At 38.2% G+C, this 20,257-nt stretch overlaps 1 protein-coding gene across 1 annotated transcript in view; it reads right to left on the reverse strand.

The window, feature by feature from the left end:
• Stam (signal transducing adaptor molecule (SH3 domain and ITAM motif) 1) overlaps positions 1-1,361 on the reverse strand; it is a 59,116-nt gene extending 57,755 nt beyond the window's left edge. The window contains exon 1 of the mRNA XM_005386961.2: positions 1,121-1,361. Coding sequence (XP_005387018.1) covers positions 1,121-1,160 — 40 coding nt within the window. The 5' untranslated portion in view covers positions 1,161-1,361. The remainder of the gene's footprint in view (positions 1-1,120) is intronic.
• Positions 1,362-20,257: the final 18,896 nt, after the last annotated feature.

Below are 20,257 nucleotides of genomic sequence, written 5' to 3' on the forward strand. Positions count from 1 at the left end.
GAACCGTTTTGTAGTCTTAACCCAAATCTCTAAGCTTCGATGATACGCGGTAAGGAAGAGCCCAAAGAGAAAAATTCAAAATTCACCTTTCATAATCAAAACATGCAAAGATATATAAAGTAATTCCACAGGGTTATCCTTATATCCCTTTTCTGCAATAACCATCAAGTTCTACCTTACAGGACCTGAATATGGTATTTGTTCCTTGCTTTCCATACTTGCATACCAAGGTAATTTCTAAGTACATTCAAAGCACCCCAAAATTCTCTACCCAGAAATTCAAATCTCGTAATTATTATCTTCAGGTCAGAAAATGTAACAATAAATAAACAAAACATAGGTTGTTGAAGTGTCATGATATGGATCATACCTAATACCAATGGTTCAGGAAGCAATAAAAATACAGCTTTTTTTGCGGGGGGGGGGTGCCGGGAATCGAACTCAGGACCTTGTGCTTGCCAGGCAGGCGCTGTGCCGCTGAGCTACATCCCTGGCCCCAATTTAGCATTTCAGACGCTTTTCCAGATTAGAAGTTCTCGACCCAACCTAAGAAAGGCATCCCAAAGGCTCAGGTCTTCAGTTTAGTTATTACCACATATTTCATCCTTCCCAGTATTTTCTGACAGTCTGCCCTTCATCAGGGGCTCTTTCCTCCAGCGACCACTAAAAACGATCTTTTCTTAATCCCCCCAAAATCCTAATCTGAAACACCCTGCTTGTTTCACAGGCTTAACGTGTGGCCGCACAAACACTTCTGCTACACGGTTTATAATCCCACTCTCCCCGCTGCACGCCTCGGCCCTTCGCGGTGCTTCCAGAAGCCAAGTCCCAGCACCAGACGCCACACCAGCTGCTCCTCCGGGCCCCCGACTCCAGCCCCTCACGCAGCTCCTTCGAAACCCACGGTCTGGGCTCCAAGGCCCATTTCAGAGGTTCTCGGAGTCCCAGTTCTTTCAAAGAGGATGCGCCAAGCTCTCAACCTTCTCCCAGCCCGTAAGAAAGGTTCTCCGGAAAGGGGAAAAGCTCGGCCGGGACCCCGGGGTCCAGAAGGCACGCGGGGGGCGGACAGAAGGGGCTCGCAGTCGGCGGGGAGCGCACAGCGAGCGCTAAGAACACTCACCAACATCCTGGTCGAAGGGATTGGTGGCAAAGAGAGGCATCGCCACTGCGTGTCGAGGTGTCCGCAGGGACTCCCCCTTGGCACCACCGGAGTCAGGGTGCGACGTAAGAAGGAAGACTCCCCAGGCAAAAGCAGCAAGAGACGGATACCACCTGGCACTCGACAGCTCCACCTCTCATCCACCCCCAGCAACCGCGGGAGCAGCGGCGGCGGCGGCGGCAACAGCAAAGAAGCTCGCTAGGCCCCCGCGCGGAGCATGTCGGGAATGTAGGCGCCCTCCGCTCTGCCTGTTGAGAATCTGTCCAGAGTCTCCCCCACCAGCGCAGAACCCCTCAAGGAACACCCGCGGCCTAGCTGTTCTTATGATTACTTACAGAAAGGAGTAAGATTCATAGCTGTATTTTCTGCTTTTTCCCTGGCCAAAAGGTTCCGGAGAACAGGGTCCTCCAGGCGCACCGAAGGCCACTAACAACCCCAGGGGTGAATCAGAGACTGAGCAAAGATAAAGTGGGTCGAGCTAGGATCCTAGCAATTCCGATTATTCTCCCCCAGCCCCAAATTCGATCGTTTGTCGGACACTGTAGTCCCGCAAAGGGTGCTAAAAACTCTTTTGGGTCATGTAAGTTTAAAAAAAAAAAAAAACTATGAGTTTCATTCGCAGGGTGAGGAGACAAGAACTCGGTTGATGAAGTCATGTGAGCCGAAAGAATTGGCTGGGATCCCTGACGAGGGGAGTGTCAGGGCGCTGGCACCTTCCCGGGAGTCCCCAGGCGCCCTGCTTCCGAGTCTGCGGAAAGCAGCGTCGGCGCCTCCTGACTAAGCGTGCGATCAGCAAGCAACTGTGCTGATGAGAAAACGGGTCTTTCACGGCCCCAGATAGCCTTTCCAAACGGAGCAAACAAAAAAAGGAAAACGGAAGAAACGGAGCTAGAAACTGATTCATGATTTCCAGCGACCTCAAATATGAATTTAATATAAGTGTAGGTAACAGAAATTATCCACTGTCATGGAGAAATTGGAAGGAGCATCTGCTAGATTTTGCATTGCATTTGGTACAAGCTTAGCTCATTTTTGCGCATAAATTAGAAATTATGTACATTTACCTAACTCACAACGCTTCAGAAAGTAGCATGGAAACAAATACTGGCGTGTCCGCAACAGAATTAGTATCATAGTATAGAAAGCATTATTACAAAAGCACGTTTGCAATGAAGTTCCACTTCCAAAAGTGAAAATGCAAATTAAAGTAGCAGATAATGTTTTCCATCAATCAAAGTAACAGAATCGAATGTAAGGAACTGTACATTCACATATTGTTGGTTGGATGAAAGTTAGCAATCTTTCTAAGGGAAATACTTGGAAGCCTGTAACAGGCTTTTTAATGCTTTTGGACCCAGCAGTTTTGCAGTTTTCGTTTTTGTTTTTTTGAAATTCATCATAAAGATACTCTTTGAAAACAAACAAAGGTATACATGGCAACATTGTTTATAATACCAAAGTATTATTAACCACTAAAATGTCCAAAATTAAGAAATTAGACAAATTGCTTCGTTTCTTGGTATCTGTTTCCTTATCTCTAAGGAACAAGAATAATAATAAGGTTGTGAGGATCAAATAGACTAGTGCAAGCAAAACCCTGTAACAGTGCCTGGCGTGTAGTAAACAATAAATATAAACTCATTTTTGCACATAAATTAGAAATGACGTACATTTACCTAACTTAAAATTATTATTGGTCAAAGAAGTTCTAGTACACATGATGTAAAAACTATACAGCCTTTGAAAGATGATACTATAGATCTGTATTTACATACACATCTGAATACATAAATTTTTAGAAAATTTCCAGAACCATGTAAAATTACAAATTTGAAAGTCTATAAGGAATACACAAAAATATTATAACGTGATTATCTCCAAATAGTAAGATTCTGAATGATGTTTTTGTTCTTTGTGCATTTTATACTTTGCAGATATTTTAATGGCAAGCATGTTTTTCTTTGACAAGCAGAAAAACATGTTACAATAATCCAAAACAATGTGATATAGTAGTACTAATAAGCTCTTGACATTTTGAAGAGCCAGTATCAAAAGCTTGCTTGTGCTTTATTATGACACATATAAAATTTTTCCAAACTGTATTGACATAGGAATCAGAGCATTGTCTTTAAGAAAACCTTCTCTTGATTACTAGGCTGACAGAATCGTGTAACAAGTTGTCCAATTTACAAAACAGTATCTTGGGTACATTATCATACTTTCCTTATATCAGCCAGGTATTTAAGAAAATGTATTTGACCATACTTTGTACTCTGATAATGACACTGAATTGTCCAAGCCTTAATTATCAATACATGACCAATGAAGATAACATATTAGCAATCATAAACCTTACCCATGGTATTGTGACCTACAAGAACAATGTCAGCTATTGGTCTTTATGATTAATATGCTATAAAAATAAACATTATCAAAATACAAAATTTATGATATTATATTTGACAAATGACACATAAAGACAAAATAAGTTTATTTTCTGAGGTTAACTTCCCTTTGAAATACTGAAATTACAAGATTTTTCACTTTTGTTATATGCACTTATAAAGAAAATTATTAAATTCATATTTGTAGTGTTTTAAACATTTTAGAGACTATCAATTTCACCTTAAACTGTTTCTGTACTATGTTTAATAAATTTTGTGCCTAATTTTAAAATATTCCTTTATTCTCAATTTGACTTTGAAAATTCTTTTACATTAAAAATAAAGATACTGACATACAAATGGAGTTACTCCAGGAAAAACATCTATAATTTTAAGACTCCAGAAAAGGAACATCTCAGAAAGGTTATTAACAGTTTAATCATTTCAACTCAGTGAGAATGATTAATATTTTTCAAATTCAACCTCTGCAGCCTCATTGTCACTACTTTAGTACCCATCCTCATCATCTCTTAAGTGAACTACAGTAAATTCTCTTATCCATAGAGTCTGAGGTTAACTGTGGTCTAAAAATATTACATGAAAAATTCCAACAAATGAGCAAGTATTAAATTGCATGTCATTCCGAGTAGTATCATGAAATTATCCCACCATTCTGTTCCATGTGGCCCAGGATGTGAGTAATCCTTTTGTCCAGTGTATCCATGTGGTATATCCTACCTCCCATTAGTCACTTAGCAGCCATTTTGGTTATCAGGATGACCTTATTAACATCATTTTTATTATATTGTTATAATTGTTTTCTTTTATTATTAGTTATTGTTAATAATTTCTTACTGTGTGTAACTTATAAATTAAACTTTATCCTGTCTTATATGTGTAGAAAAGAAAACATAAAATATATTGGGCTCAGTAATACCCAGTTTCAGGCATCCTTTAGAGGGCTTGGAAATAAAGTGGTTGGGGGAAAAATTCCCTTGGAATAAAGGGGTTGGGGGAAAGACTACTGTATTATATTCACCTCTTAATATTTTTTCCTCCTTTCTTACTGCTTACATAATAAATTGTATACACCTAAAATTGCTGTACCAAAGCCCCCACACCAACATACCAACATAATGGTAGTTTGTAGATGTGGGCTTTGGAAAGTAAGATTTAGATTAGGTTATGGAACATGGGGCCTTGTGATGGGATTAGTGTCCTTTTGTAAGTGGCACCATATTGCTTACCCTCTCTCTTCTACCATATGAGGACACAATAAGAAGGCAGTTGTCTGCAAGCAAGTAGGGGAATCCTCACCAGAAACTGACTACACTGACACATGATCTCAGACTTCAAACCTCCAGAACTGTGAGAAAATTAATTTATGCTGTGTAAATCACTCACACTATGGTATTTTGTTAGGGCAGTGCATGCTAATGTACCTCTTTATCTCCAAATTGTTCTCTACTGCCAGAATGATTTTTCTAAGACACAAATGTGATCATATAATTCCCTTAAGATTCTTACCTGTTTCTTCTGCCAGTCATTCCATACAAGCTTATTAGCTCCTTATGATTTCCAGGCACCAATTTATATGCTGGAAATATCATAGGGATAACTGCTTTATGTAACTTAATATTTTTTTGGAGAGTAACCTATTGGGAAGAAAGTCATTAATTCAACTAATTTCTTGATTACATATTCAAAGAGTCTCTAGCCTGCAATATTAATCCCTAATTTTCTAGCATTTCATCCACATAGATGGTTAGTTCCTCAACTCTTCAGTATTTTTTATTTCCTGCTTTCATTTCTAAACTACCAGCAGCCATCCAAATATCCTTGTACTTTTCATGTCTTCAAACAAGCAATTCTTTCTGCTTCTTCTGCTTCTTCTATTTAGATGGGTCCTAGACCTTCTCTAAATCTGCACTCGATTTCACTTCCCAAAAGTATTTCCTGATTCGGTATCTGACCAGTACTAGGCACACAGGAAATATTTGTTTAATTAATTGGTTGATTTGCTACCTTTATCACAGCACTTAATGGTATGATATTTGTTCCAGATATTGACTACTATATAAAATCCACACCAAATCTAGTGTCATGGAAAAAACAATCGTTTCTTCTCGTTGCAAATCAGAAATGTGGTCAGAGCTCAGCAGAACAGCAAGCCTATCTTCCACACTGGGTCATGTCAGCAGAGCTGCTCAAGGGCCAGAATGATTTGGAATAGGAAGAGAGTCATTGCAGTCGTGTTCTGTTGGCCAGGTAGTCACAATGTCTCTACACAAAGGGAGAGGGGATAAAATGTTGAAAAAGTTTTAAGGAATTTGGGGGGTCGTATTTAAATGCTGCAATAATATTGTAACGTTTTACTTGTTTATCTAAGCACTGGATTTTAAATCCTTTCCTCTTAATCTCTACATTTATGGGCTCTGTAGAGTAAGTGTTGTTTGTAAAAGGGTGTTAAATTCAGTAAATAAGATACATTATGGTTACAATGGCATACTTTCATCACTGGTTGTAGAAGGTGATAGGATCTGGTCTTATCTTGTCACATAAGCAAATAGAACCCTGGACAAAAACACAAGGAACAAATTATTTCCTACGTGAGACACGAGGTACTGGGCTATCATCCCGAGGAGAAAGGAAATATGCACTGAGTCCTATGATTGCCAACAGGCTTTTTGTTTGTTTGTTTGTTTGTTTGTTTGTTTTCCCCAGAATCAGTTTCTGGCTAGGCCAAAGAGACAATGAATCCAAGGAGTATCAGAAGGTCTTATTGAATTGAACAGATGAAAATCAGAATCTGGGGCAGCCAAGGGAAGAGAATTTGAAGGCGAGACCATTAGGAGCATGCTGTGCAGAGAAGAGTTCCAGAAATCTGCACAGAAATCTTGATAGTTTGGCTATATGCTAATCTAGGCATGGGTCGGGAACAAATTCTTCAAGTCTAAGGAAAAAACTATTACCAGGGAACTCAAACATGAAAATATCAAAATTTCATACTATTCTAGGAATCATTTCAGTTCCCAAAGCCAGAGGGCAGAGACCTAATTGAATACCTGGAGTGTCAAGTAAATACTCCAACAGAGGAATGCCTTAGTAATAGGGAGTAGCCTGAGAAATAAGGCTACTCTTTTTTTAAAAAGAGAATTTAAAAAAAAACAAACAATAGTAAAATGCCAACAACATAGACAAAAACAAAACAAAGCAAAAGTGATAAGAATGATACAGGGTTTCAGACCAAAATGAGAAAGATTAACAGTGGTTGTTATGTTACATATTTTTATCTTCATCAAAGTTGGTCAGATTACTGGATGTAAGAATGCAAGATTAATCAAGCCATTAAAGAAAACAAAAAATAACAAAAAAAATATAAATGATACAGAGTTTCACCAAACAAGATGATAGGAATTCAACAATGGTTGTTATGTTGCATTTTGTTATCTTCAAATTGGTTGTTTAGATCACCAGATATAGACATGCAAAATTGGTAAAATAAATAAATAAATAAATAAAGCATTAACTGTTCCTTTCAACACACTACCAGATATCAGCAGTACAGTTATCCCAGCTGTCCTTCTGTGTATATATATATATATATTTTTTTTCCCTTCCTCCTTTCTTTCCTTTTCTCCTTTCCATCATCCCAGCTGTTTCCTCTTTTAAGCAAGTTCTTTCCCTGTCCCAACATCTATTATACATTTTGGATTCCACTTACTCTTTCATGTTCTTACACGAGGGAGACAACATGATGTCTATACATGTGGGTCTGCTTTATTTCACTTATGAGTATGGTCTCTAGTTGCATCCATTTACCTATAAAAGCCTCTAGTTCATCTTTTTTTATAGCTGAGTAACGTTTCATTGTATAAAAAGCACCACATCTTTTTTATCCATTCCTCAGTTGATGGGCATTTAGGTTGTTTCCAAGATTTAGCTATGACAAATTGTGCTGCTATAAACATGGGTGCACCTATATCGCTGTGGTATGATGTTTTTAATTCTTCTGGGAAAATACCCAGAAAGGAAGAGCTGGGTCAGATGAGACCTCTAATCCTAGTTTTGTGAGGAACCTCCAGACTGATTTCCATATGGGAAATACTTCAAAGAATCAACAGCTGGAATCTCCTCTAATTGAAAAGTTTTTGCACATCAAAAGAAATCACCAGCAGAGGAAAAAGAAAATCCACGAGTTGGGAAAAAATTTTAGGCAACTGCCCCTCAGACAAAGGACTTCTATCTGTTGTTTATTTATTTATTTTTTTTGGTGTTGGGACTCGGGACCTTGCACACAGGACCTTGCACTTGCCAGGCAGGTACTTGTGCCACTGAGCTATATCCCTGGCCCAGGACTGCTATCTAGAACATATAAAGAATTTTTAAGAATCAGGCCCCCAAAATTCAAAGACCCAATCCAAAAATGGGCATCTGAGATAAATACATACTTCTCAGAATAAGGCTACTCTTTTAAAGCTTAAAATGTATCTCTCAAACGATAAAGCTGAGCAACACGTGATTAGGGTAAAGCGAAACATGGAACTCTTAAAAGGAATGCTCCCCATCCCTGTGTCAGTTTTTGATTACTATAACAAATACTGAGATAACCAATTTATAAAGAAAACCTAGTTTTTTTGGTTCACAGTTCAGAAGTTTCAGTCCATGATCAACTGGCCATGTTGCTTTGTCCAAGGCAACATATTAGGGCAGGAGCACATGGTGGGGCAAAACCATTTACCTCATAGCCAGGAAGCAAAGAGACAGGAAGAGAGTGGGATCCCACAGTCATGTTTAAGGCCACACCTCCAATGACCTAAAGACCTCCCACTAGGCTCTACCTCTTAAAATTTTCTATCATTCCCCATGGTGCCAAGCTGGGGACCAAACCTTTTTAATACATGGGATTTGGGCAGGATATTTATGATTCAAACTGTAGCACCCCCCCCAAAAAAAATTGATCATTCCAAAATGTAAGTTCTATAATGGTCAACTCCATTAAAAAATTACTCAATATATGAAGGATCATCTGTAGCTGGGAAGCTATCCAATGACAGATGTTCAGACAAACATGTTCAAAATTTCTCCAGGCAAAAGGAATAAGATGCTACTTAGAAATTTGAATCCATTCAAAGAAAAGAAAATAGAGCAATCAGGCCATAGAAATAGGCCCTCTAGGTAAAGTGATGATTCAATTAAATAAAAATTTCTAAGAGGCATAATAGCTATGATCTCAAGGATTCACAAAAAGATGAGTAAAATGAGAGAAGTAGAAGCAAGAAGGAAATGGAAATTTTAGAAATGAAAAGTCAGATAAGATAAATTCAAACTAGATGGAATTAACAGATTAGGCACTAGAGAAGAGATGTGAACTTGAAGTTGCAGCCCCAGTACTGGGGCTGGAACAAAAGCCAATGGTAGAGTGCTTGCCTAGCATTCATGTTTGATTTCTAGCACTGCAAAAGTAATTAATAAATATACTAAAAAAAGACTGAAAAAAATTAACAGAACCTTAATTAGTAGGAAAATACACAGTAGTACAGCATATAGCATGTAGAGTTCCACAAGAAGTAAAAAAAGGGAAATACTTTAAGAGATATTTGCCAAATTTTTCTTAATTCTATGAAACCTGTGTCTCCACAGATGTGAGAATGCAAATAAACCGCAACCAAAATCAACAACAAAAATTATGCCAAGACACAAGATGATCAAATTGCCGAAAATCAATGATAAAGACAAGATCTTAGAAGATTTTAAAAATAAAAAGTCATGTCATACAGTAAACTAACAATAAAACGTTACAGAAATTTTTAAACAATGAAACACCAAGTGACATCTATATTCTGCAAAATTAATGTGCACTAATGAAAGTAAAGTAGAACAAGGCCAAAAATGACAATGCAGCCATATATTTAAAGCCCTAAAATTTAAAAATTGTCACTACAGCTTTCCATAATAGCAAAAATACCTTTCAAAAATAAAGGTGAAGGCTGAGATACTAGCTCAGTGGTACAGTACTTGACTAGCATGCTCAAGGCCCTGAGTTCAATCCCTAGTCCCACAGAATAAATAAATAAAATTTAAACAGAAAGATTAGGTAAAGAATTACATACAAAACAAAAGGCACACAGCTTTCATCATCAGCAAAATCTACATAATGAGAGATGGCCAAATCAATGACAACAAGAAAAATTGCCAAGTCAAAAGGAATATGGTATCACTTGGAAATTTGAATACACACAAAGGAATGAGAAGTATCAGAATGGTCATATGAAAAAAATATAAGACACATTTTGCTGTGGCCAGCGTGACTCTTGAACTTCCTGGGGTGAGGACCATGAAGGGTGACAGGAAGGTAAAGAAATGAAGTCAAGATACGGAAAGCTGGGATCGGGAGGAGCCCTCTCTCCAGATGGGAGGAAAAGAAACTGTTCAACCGCTGCCGCACATTTATTTATACATTCAGCAGGCTGATGTCACCATGACCCCTCTCTGCATATCAACCTATTTGGATTGCCTTGGGTGCCTGGTGTTCTCTGGACTGGAGAAGCTTGTTTACATGGCTCCCCTCGGGCTCTCCTTGTTCTCCAACCAGCCTTGCTTCAGCCCCACACATGTGATCCTTCTCCAGCTTCAGCAGCTCCCAATATTTTTTCATTTAAAATTCATTTAAATACAAGAAAACAGTGTCAAATCATTGACAGGAGAAAGTGGAAATAGTGCTGAAGAAATCTTATGTTACTTAAAAGTGATACAAATATTATTTTAAAGTAGATGGTGGTAAGTTAAAAATGCATGCTATAAGTCCTAGATCAATATCCTCTTCTAAGAAAAAAGCAAATTTCTATGAGTATCTATATTAATAGATATTCTTGGAAATGCATGAATATTTTTTAAAAACTTAAATAATTCAAAAGAAGGCAGTAAATGAAGACAAAAAAGAGCCGAATATATGACAGATTTAAATCTAACATTAAATGCACAAGGCCAGCACTCCAATTAAAAGGTGAAGATAGTCAAACTGGATTCTTAAAAGAATAGGATGCGTGTAAGGAAGCTATTTTAAAGTACAGACAGATTGGCAGGTATGCAGTATCAGAATGCATAACAGTGTTTCTGTTTTCCGTTTTTCCCTTCTTACGTTTCAGAGAATATATAAGGGAAAAGCATCCACTTATCTCTGTATTCACACTCAACACAGAACACTTTTGTGACTCAATGGATTAGAGGTTTTTCACTAAGTGATTGCCCCGTTCTCTCTGTACACCAACTGGGTGTCCTACAATTTAACTCAATTCAGACACTATGTATCTGCAGATAGCATCAGATCCCACAAAGTAAGGGCTCTCTCCCACAAGACTGTCCCCCACTGCAGACACTTTGTCATGTGTGCTTCTAACTGACTCACTATACATCAGATGTCCCCACAATTTCCTCCCTGTATTAGTTTTTTGCTAGTATGGCTCCCACAATTCAGGGAGAAACACTTTATTTACATTTACCTGTTTGTTATAATGGCTATAAATCAGGAATAATCTAATGGAAGAGATACAAAGGGAAAGGTATGGGAAAAGATAGTGGAGCTTCTGAGCTGTGGTGAGTTCTAATTTTATGCTACCTGGATCTTCTTGTATGAGAAGCAGGGCTTAGTCACCCTTGACATACATTTTCATTCTCTGCCTTCTCCCAGTTACCAAGTGTGGTCCATCCAGATAGCTGTCTTCTGGTGACCACTTCCCTATGAAGCAGCTGGATACAACACATTTGACTTACCTCCCTGACACCCACACACCTCATGAGTTGCACAGCTGTGCTAATGACTCTCAGTCATAGAATATGTGCCTGCTTGTTCTGTACCTACAGCTCGAACTCCCCAAAGGGAAATCAATTTGGGTAACAACTTGGATTTCCATAAAGGCCTTGGCCTACAGAAAACTGCCACCTCTCCTTTCTACTGGTTGAACACCATGTCCTGGAGAGCTACCTCCTTCCTGTTAGTCCTTTAAAGCACGCTGTCCTCTTACCTCTAGGATCTATAAGAAAGAAGCTCCTCTGTTATTCCATGTGTTTTCTTTAACCAACATACCTGAACCCACTTTCTCTCCTTGTCAGAGCTCATCTAGAAAATAGGTATCTTGGTAGGGATTAACTGGATACCAGTCCAACAAGTGTTACAAGGGTATTTATCAACATAGATGCTCCCTGACATAGAATGAGATTGATTGATCCCCAAATAAAACCAATTTGAAGTTGAAAATATTATGTCAAAAACGAGTTTAATGTACCTAACCTACTGAATATCATAGCTTAGCAACACAGTAGACTGTGGAGTACACTGGTTATTTTCACAGTTGGGTGGATGACTGGGAGGTAATAATTGCTGTCACTGCCAGCATCTCAAGATTCAATTGCAGTGCATATTACCTGGACAGGAAAATATCAAGATGAAAATTATAGTTTCCACTGAATGTGTATCACTTTTGTATCATCATTTGCAAATTAAAAAAATCCTAAGTTGAACCATCATAACTCAAGGATACCTGTTTAAATGAGCTTCCTATAGGCAGGACATCTGATCATGAATTGGACACTTAGACTTTAGGTAGTTTGCCAGGATTAGAAAGTAATGTGAGAAAGACACATTGTAAACATACTTGGCCAAATCCTTTACAGGAAGTCAGTGTATGGCTAGAGGTTATAGCTACTCTCATGACAGAGAACTCAAAATCAAGTCAGATAAAGAAAAGCATATAACACATGACTGCTCCAGATTTGCCACCTTCCCACGTTCAGCAACTCAGAAACTGTGCAAACTCTCTCCTTTGAGTGTTTATGTCCTTAATTATGCAGGTATGGTAGATTAAATTACTGGCCATTGGCAATTAACTCAGTCTTGAGACTCTGGCCCTTTCACAGAGGTGAGACTGAAAGCTCTGAACTTGTATAATCACATGGTTGTTTTTCCTGGCTACCTGTCCCCATCCTAAGGCTATCCAGGACTTCCCAGGCACTAGTCATCTCATTAGTACACAAAAAGACATTAGGTCAGAGATTCCAAGGAATTAAGGAGCTGTGTGGCAAGAAATGGGGCAGAGACCAGAATTACATTTCATATTTCATCGCAAAGGTTATTGGATAAAATACTCAGGGTTGTGTATGCAGAAGTGTTCTTCCTCAGGAACAGGGCAAAATTAGCTTTAAACTAAAAGTTGCTTTGGCATAGATTAGAAGTAAGACCTGAAAAGGTCAAGCTGTTTTCAGATAACCTGTGTACTAGAGTAAAGTTCAAGAATGTTATAGGAACAGGAAAATATCCAGTACCCAACAATGGAAAATATACAATGTCTGACATCCAATCAAAAATTACCACACTATCCACAAGAAGTCCACTTTATTTATTTATTTTTGCTCACTTTAAATATAAGAATATATTATGGAATATAAAGATATGCTCTGCTGACACTAATAGAAAAGCAATAGTAGCTCTACTAATATCACACAAAATATATTTCAGAAAAATAAGTATTACCAGTGATATAGAAATCCTTAAATAATAAGAGGGTTAAATAATCAAGTGGATGTAACAATTCATTACCTTTTGTATATAACCAAAATTCAAAATGCATGAGACAAAAAGTGATGGAACTTAAAGGAAAATAGACAACTTCATGTTTATAATTGGAATCATCACCTCCACTGTCTCAAAGCTGATAGAAAAAAAAGAAAGTAGGTCTGTAAAAGACTTGAACAAGCCTATCAACCAACTTGACTTTATTGAGATCAATAGAACACTACATCCAATAAAAGCTGAACACATGTTCTTTTTAGGTGCACATGATGTACTTACCAAAACAGGTCATATTCTGGGTCATAAAACAAATGTCAATAACTTTAAAAGAATTCAAGTCATTTAGAGTATGTTCTCTGACTACAGTAAAGCTAAATTAGAAATAAACAATAGAAGGATATTTTTAAATTGCTACATTTCTGGAAACTAATACATTTCTAAATATCCTGGGTGAAAGAAAATAAAAATGGAAATAAGAAAAACACTTTGAATGGAGTGAAAAAGAAAAATACAGCATATTTTGAGAGATATCTATAGTATAATATAGCACCTATACTGGAAAAGAAAAATATTTCAAATGGATTATCATAGTTTTTACCTTAGAATGCTAAAAAGTAATAAATGAAACCCTAAGTAAGCAGAAGAAAAAATAAGCATCAGCATACATATCACTAAAAAAGGAAATAAAAAATAATAGAGAAAATGAATAAAACCAAAATCAAGATTTTTAGGAGATCTATAAATTGATAAATCTATAGGGAGATTGTTGAGGGAAAAAAAAGTCACAAATTACTAATTTTAGAAATGAGAGAAGAGACCTCACTACAGATGCTGCAGATATTAAAAAGATAACAAAATATCATGACCAACTTATCAGAAATGGCAAATACTTTCAAAGGCACAAACTTAAATATCATCCAACAAATATTTTTCCTGAGTAGAGCTATTGTTAACAATTTAGTTTCCTTAAAATTTCTTTAATAAGGCTAATTACAGACTGAGATGGCTTCACTGAATTTGCTAAAGAAAATGTGTTTATTAAAAACTTTTAATCACTTACATGGTGGATATTAAAAAGGAGATTCGAAGTAATTGGGAGGGTCAAGTGGAGGTGATGCCTCAGCTTCATTACTTTGATTGGAATAATGCTTTCATGGATGTATACATGTCAATATTTATCAAATTATACTTTTTCAATATGCACAGAAATACCATTGGTGAATTATATCTCAATTATAAGCTGTTTCAAATAAGCAGAAATTACCTCCTTTGCAATGATTTTCAATTATGATGAACATTTTTAGATGATCACTTAAAAATATCAGAGGTTTGCAGCTCAAAAACATCAAAAGTTTTTGAAAATCACAGTCTCAGACTAACTATTCTCCTGAATCTAGATTGTTATCCCTTCCCTAAGAGGTATTCTGGCATCTGCTCTTCTGGCATGGTTTAGCATTTTGTTTTTGGAGAAAAGTGAGCCAATCTTTATAATGCCAGTGTTTGTAAATAAATTTTTCACAATAAATGACAGTTGTATAATGCATATAAACTCCATCAATTTATTTTATTTCAACTCAGTCTTCTACTTTTTCTCCTTCTGTCCTATAAAGAGTATATCTAACACCTAATAACTGACAGTGGATTAGCAACACTTAGCAGCTTGTGTAGTTTTATCCTGATTCCTGTAACTCGATGTCCACTGGACTATCCAGAAGGCTCTTTGAAAATGAAGACCTTATCAAGGAAAAGTTTGTTCCCCTCATCATTGACCATTCAAAGGCTTCAGAAAAATGACAACAGCTTTGCAGGAAATTCCAACCTCAGCACAACAAAAAATACATAGAATATTTTTGTTCAAAAGCTGCCTGGGTAATATCTCTCTGAATATAGAACATTTTCTCAAAGGAGAATTTAAAATACTGCATTTTTATATTATATCTAGTCATGCATAATTTTTATTATAGTATACATGTATGATTCATTTTCATGATTAATTTTTAAAGTTATTAAATAGTTCTTTAAGTATGAAATTCTTATCTATAATAATGTACCTGTAGAGTATAAAGTTTTTACCTGCAACAGCTTGATTTGCAACTGTTAGCCTGGAGCCAGATTTTATTTTATTTTTTTCTTTTGTTTTTTGTTTTGGTTTTTCTCCGGTACCGGGAACCGAACTCACGACCTTGCGCTTGCCAGGCAGGTGCTTTCGCCGCTGAGCTAAATCCCCAGCCCCCAGATTTGATTTTATTCTGAAGGAGATTTTAGATAAGCTCTAGAAGGACATACTCAGTTTTCATAACCATAAAAAATAAGGAAGCTAGCCATGGGTGGTGGCACATGAATCTAATCCCCTGGCCCCTTGGAGACTGAGGCAAGAGGATTTCAAGCTAGAGCCTAGCTTGCAAGATCCCATCTCAAAATAATAATTGAGGGCTGTAGCTCAGTGCAAAGGCTCTGGGGTCAATCCTAAAAAAGAGAGAGAGTGGTTTAGCTTCCCAGCACATGAGAACTGATATGTTACTGACACACTGGAATACACTTATTTGTACAATTTTCTTATCTGCCATGAAACCCTGTTAGCGTCATGAAGATAAGCCTTCACTTTTCATTCATTTTGGGATCACCTTTGGATCACTAGTACACAAAGAATTACTAATTTTTTAAAAAGGCATTTTTACAAATTTGTTGACATTATTTATTCCTAGGGTATTTAAAAGTGTTTGTTTTGTTGTTTTGTTTAGCAGGATATGGTGGCATACGCCCAGAATCACAGTGCTACATTATTGTATCTTCTTTTGTTCTGCTTGAGCAGAAACTAGCACAACTGGCACCATTTGAGCAAATTTGCCTCTAATCCCAGAATTCTGAGGTGTAGCTCAGTGCAAAAACCCTGATTTCAGTCCCCATTACCACACACACACAGTTTTTAAAACGTTTCAGTCCCCATTTCCGCACACACGCACACACACACACACACACACGCACAGTTTTTAAAACGTAAATGTATTAAACTTTGTAAGGAGCATAACTATTGTGAAAATGAGATGTTCATACCTATAATTCCAGCCCTTGGGAGGCTTATGCAGGAGGATTGCTTCAGGTTCAAGGACCACCTGGGCTATGTAGTGAATTCAAGGCTAGCCTGAACTACATAGCAAGGCCCTGTCTCAAAAAATCAAAACCAAACCAAACCAAACTAAACAGAAAACACTTCAAATGGAAATTAATAACCAGAAACTACAAATGCATTCTGCCACAATACTTCAGTTGTATGTTAAACATGAATAATATGGTCAATATCACACTTTATGATACTTGTTATTCATGACACTTTAAAATCAGCTCTAAGTAATAATTCATACAAAAATGCATCCATTTTCTGTGTTCAGTATGTTGAATTGTGATAAAGGTATACCTGTATAACTACCAAATCAACCTCCTGAGCCTATTTATATTATCATAAAAAGATTTCTGAAAAGGGCTTATTATTAGTTTGCTTTCTCTGCAGACATTCCTGGCTCCAGACAACTCTGTCACTATACATTAGATTCTCATTTTCTAGAGTTCCGTATACAAATAATCACACACTATGTACTATTTTATATCCGGCTATTGTTGCTCAGCATACAGTTGTTGAGATTTATTTGTGCTGTAGCAGTTTATGCCTTTTTCTTGCTGAGTAATATCCCATTGTACGAACATGGTATGATTTGTCTATTCGTATGTTAAGGGATGCATCGTTATTTTTAGTTTAGTGTTACTATTAGTAAAGCTATTATGGAACATTTATATCCAAATCTCTGTGCACATATGCTTTTATTTCTCTTGGTTAAACACCAAGAATGAAATTGCTAGATCAAATATTAAGTGTATGTTGATCTTTTAAAGAAATTGCCAGGTGTTTTCCAAAGCACTCATCTCTTTCCTTTTGCATGAGAATGCCAATCGCTCCACACCCTTGCCAGCATTTTGAAATATTAGCAACTTTAGTGGTGGTGCAGTGATAACTCCTTGTGGTTTAATTTGTACTTCCTAAAATGACTAATAAGATCAAACATCTTTACATATGCTATTGGCTGTTTCTATTTTTCCTTTGTACAGTGTGTGCTCGATTTTTTTCCCATTTAAAATATCACATTGTTTATTGAGTTGTAAGGATTCCTAATATATTCTGGATACAAGTTCCCTGCCAGATAAACGTATAGTGAATATTTTTATGCTTCTAAGTTTTAATTTTAAAAGCTTTGACTTTCACATTTTTTCAGTTATTGCTTTTTTGTGTGTGTATCTAAGAAATATCTGCCCTCTCCAAGGTCACAAAGGTTCTGTTTTCTTCCAGAAGTTTTATAATTTTAGCTTTTATATTTAGGTCTATGATCCATCATTTCAAGTTAATATTTATGGTGTAAAAATTGAGATCCATTTTTATATGGACATCTACTAGTCATACTGTATTCTTGAGAACATTATACTTTTAACATTGAATTATCACAGATGTTTAGTTGAAAATCAATTAGCCATATACTGATGGCTCTATATATGGACACCATCCCGTTTCACTGATCTATATCTGTCTCTCCTTATTCCTACTACATTGTGTTGAATCTTGTAATTTCACAGTGAGCCTTAAGAGGAATCTCCCATAAATATTAGAATTACCTTACCACAGTAAAAATACCTAGGACGGAGGAGAACTGATATCTTAACAGTGTTGAGTTTTCCAGTTCATGAACATGGAATTGTTATTTACTTGTCTTTCATTTCCTTCATCAGTGATTTAGTTTTCAGCCGTGATTTATAGCTCTTAGTGTACAAGACTAGCACATATTTTGTTACATTTATCCCTCCACAGTTCATGTTTTTGGATGCTGATAGAAATTCTATTTAAAATTTCATTTCCAGCTTTTTTTGGCTCATATGTAGAAAAAAACATTGATTTTTGTTGCATTGACCTTGTATCTGCCACTAGCTCCCGTAGCCTTTTTTCGAAGGAGTCCTAGGATATCCTAACCAAGCAGTGTTGCCACTTGCAAATACTAGTTGCATTTTCTCTTTTCTAATTTAAAAGTGTTTTTATAGGGGTTCTTAGTATTGTTTTTTTTTTTTATCATATTTGAGCAATTTTAGCTATTTGGTTATTCCTAACGGACATTTCTGTCTCTCCCTATGCCCTCCCTTCTTCTTCCCCCATTGGACGGTCTTCCTCGAAGTTTTCCAAATTCCAGACAGCAGGATGGTAGTGCTACTTCGGCATAGCTGCTAGAGCAGAGACTTACCGGAGACCTTCCAATGCCAGTTCTTTAACAAAGTCAGGACTGGCAGCGGTTATCTGCAAAGCACGCACCGCTAGGATGGGTGTGCGGCCTCTCTCTCTCTCCTAGTAATCATAGCTTTCCAAATATTCACTGTGCTATTGATAAAGGATGGTTGGGAACCTGAAGGATCAGAACTGAAAGTAGTTAAGGAATCAGAGCTCAGAATAAAAGGCACCCTTTCAGGGTTGAAAGGGCAAGGAAAAGCCACCATGGAGATTTGCGGCTGTCTCCTACTCCCTGTGTGGCAATGTTCACCCACCAGAACAGCAGGGGAGCGCAGCGCAAACCTCACTGCATGGGAAAACATTAGGCAAACGCCCTGTGTGCGCTAGAACGGCTCTAGATGGAGATATTGTAAATGTGGGTCCTGTTGTCCAGCAGACAAGTGAACAATTCTATGAAAAATTATACCTAATGGAGAACACCTAGTGATTGATCTTTTTGCTTCCTTTTATGTGCTTTAGAAAGGTTGATTTCCTGCTAGGATTGCGGCCAGATGGTAGGTCAACCATGTCTGAATCTGTAACTAAAATAGAAACCTCATTGTATCTAAGAGTTTTATATGTAATTGCAAAAGTATATAATAAAGCAAAAAAACATTTCTCTGTGTCAGAGGAGCTTGCTGCTCTGGCCCACCAGAAGGACCTCTGGTGTCTTTGTTGTTTGTCTCTTGCGCCAGTGTCGTTCCCTCCTGCAGGAATCTCCTGGACCTGCTTCGGCCGGACGGTGGACGGCGGCAGAGACCCACATGGACCTGGCCTTTCTTCCCATTGGTGCGCTCTACTTGACTCTTCCGGATGACTTGGTACCTGTAGGACCTCCTGGCTAGCGTGTAAGCTGTCGTCCTGCGGTCCCCATTCCTGTCCTCCTCAGTGGCTCCACTCTGGTTCCAGGAGACCTGCCTAACACGAAGGTCGCTTCTTCCGCCTGTGCAGAATTTTTATCGCAGAATTAAGGGCGAGATCACCAGAACAGCACTAACACACGGACCGGGGGGGAGGGGGGGGCGTGACAAACTGTTTCAGGCCTGTATGTGTTTTTCAAGGACAATTTCACAACTCTAGGAGCTTTAACTTTTTTTTTTTTTTATATCTCCACTGAGGAAACTGAGGCATAGGAAGGTAAAGTTACCCGAGTTCACACTGCTAATAAGACAGGTGGAGTCAGGACTAGAGGGTTTGGATTTCAGTAACTTGACTCCAGAGCCTGCCTTCTTAACCACGAGCTGTAAGGGGGCGAAGAAAGACCTGTTAGGCGCAAGCACGGATCTTGAAAGGAAGAGAAAAAGTGAAAGAGATACAGAGGACGGGAGACAGGGCGAGGCCACTTTTCCAGCTGGAAAGGACTCTCGTTGGCCCAATGGCTAGACACCAAACTTTCCTTTCGGGGTGTCTCGTCGTTCCTTTTTTCCTCCAGTTTCGCCACAACAGCGTTGTGCACCGAACGGCTACCAATGCCCTTAAACCCACGAAAGAGGGTCAGCCTCGTTGTCCTCACTTTCTGCACGCGCATCTGGCTGGGGACAGCGAAACTGGCGAAATGGGAGCTTTTCGCCTAGGAGCTCTTGAGAATGGGTCTTAGATGGGAAAACCGCACTACTTGTCTGCATCCCCCCAGAAAGCGCTTTCCAAAGGGCAGGGCTGGGCAGGGCCACGTCCAGTCCAGGTGCTCTAGGTCTGTTCCAACAGCGGGCCCTGGTAGGTGCACTCCTCTGGGGCGCAGGACCTCGGGGGCTCCCCAGGTAGAGGCGCCCTCCGCCAGCAGGCGCAGGCATCTGCTTGGGAGCGCAAAACCACAGCGCCCTCCCGGAAATCCCAGACCGTGCGCCCCC

Source organism: Chinchilla lanigera, unplaced genomic scaffold (assembly GCF_000276665.1).
Source record: "Chinchilla lanigera isolate Chin_1 unplaced genomic scaffold, ChiLan1.0 scaffold00028, whole genome shotgun sequence".
Classification (NCBI taxonomy): domain Eukaryota; kingdom Metazoa; phylum Chordata; class Mammalia; order Rodentia; family Chinchillidae; genus Chinchilla; species Chinchilla lanigera.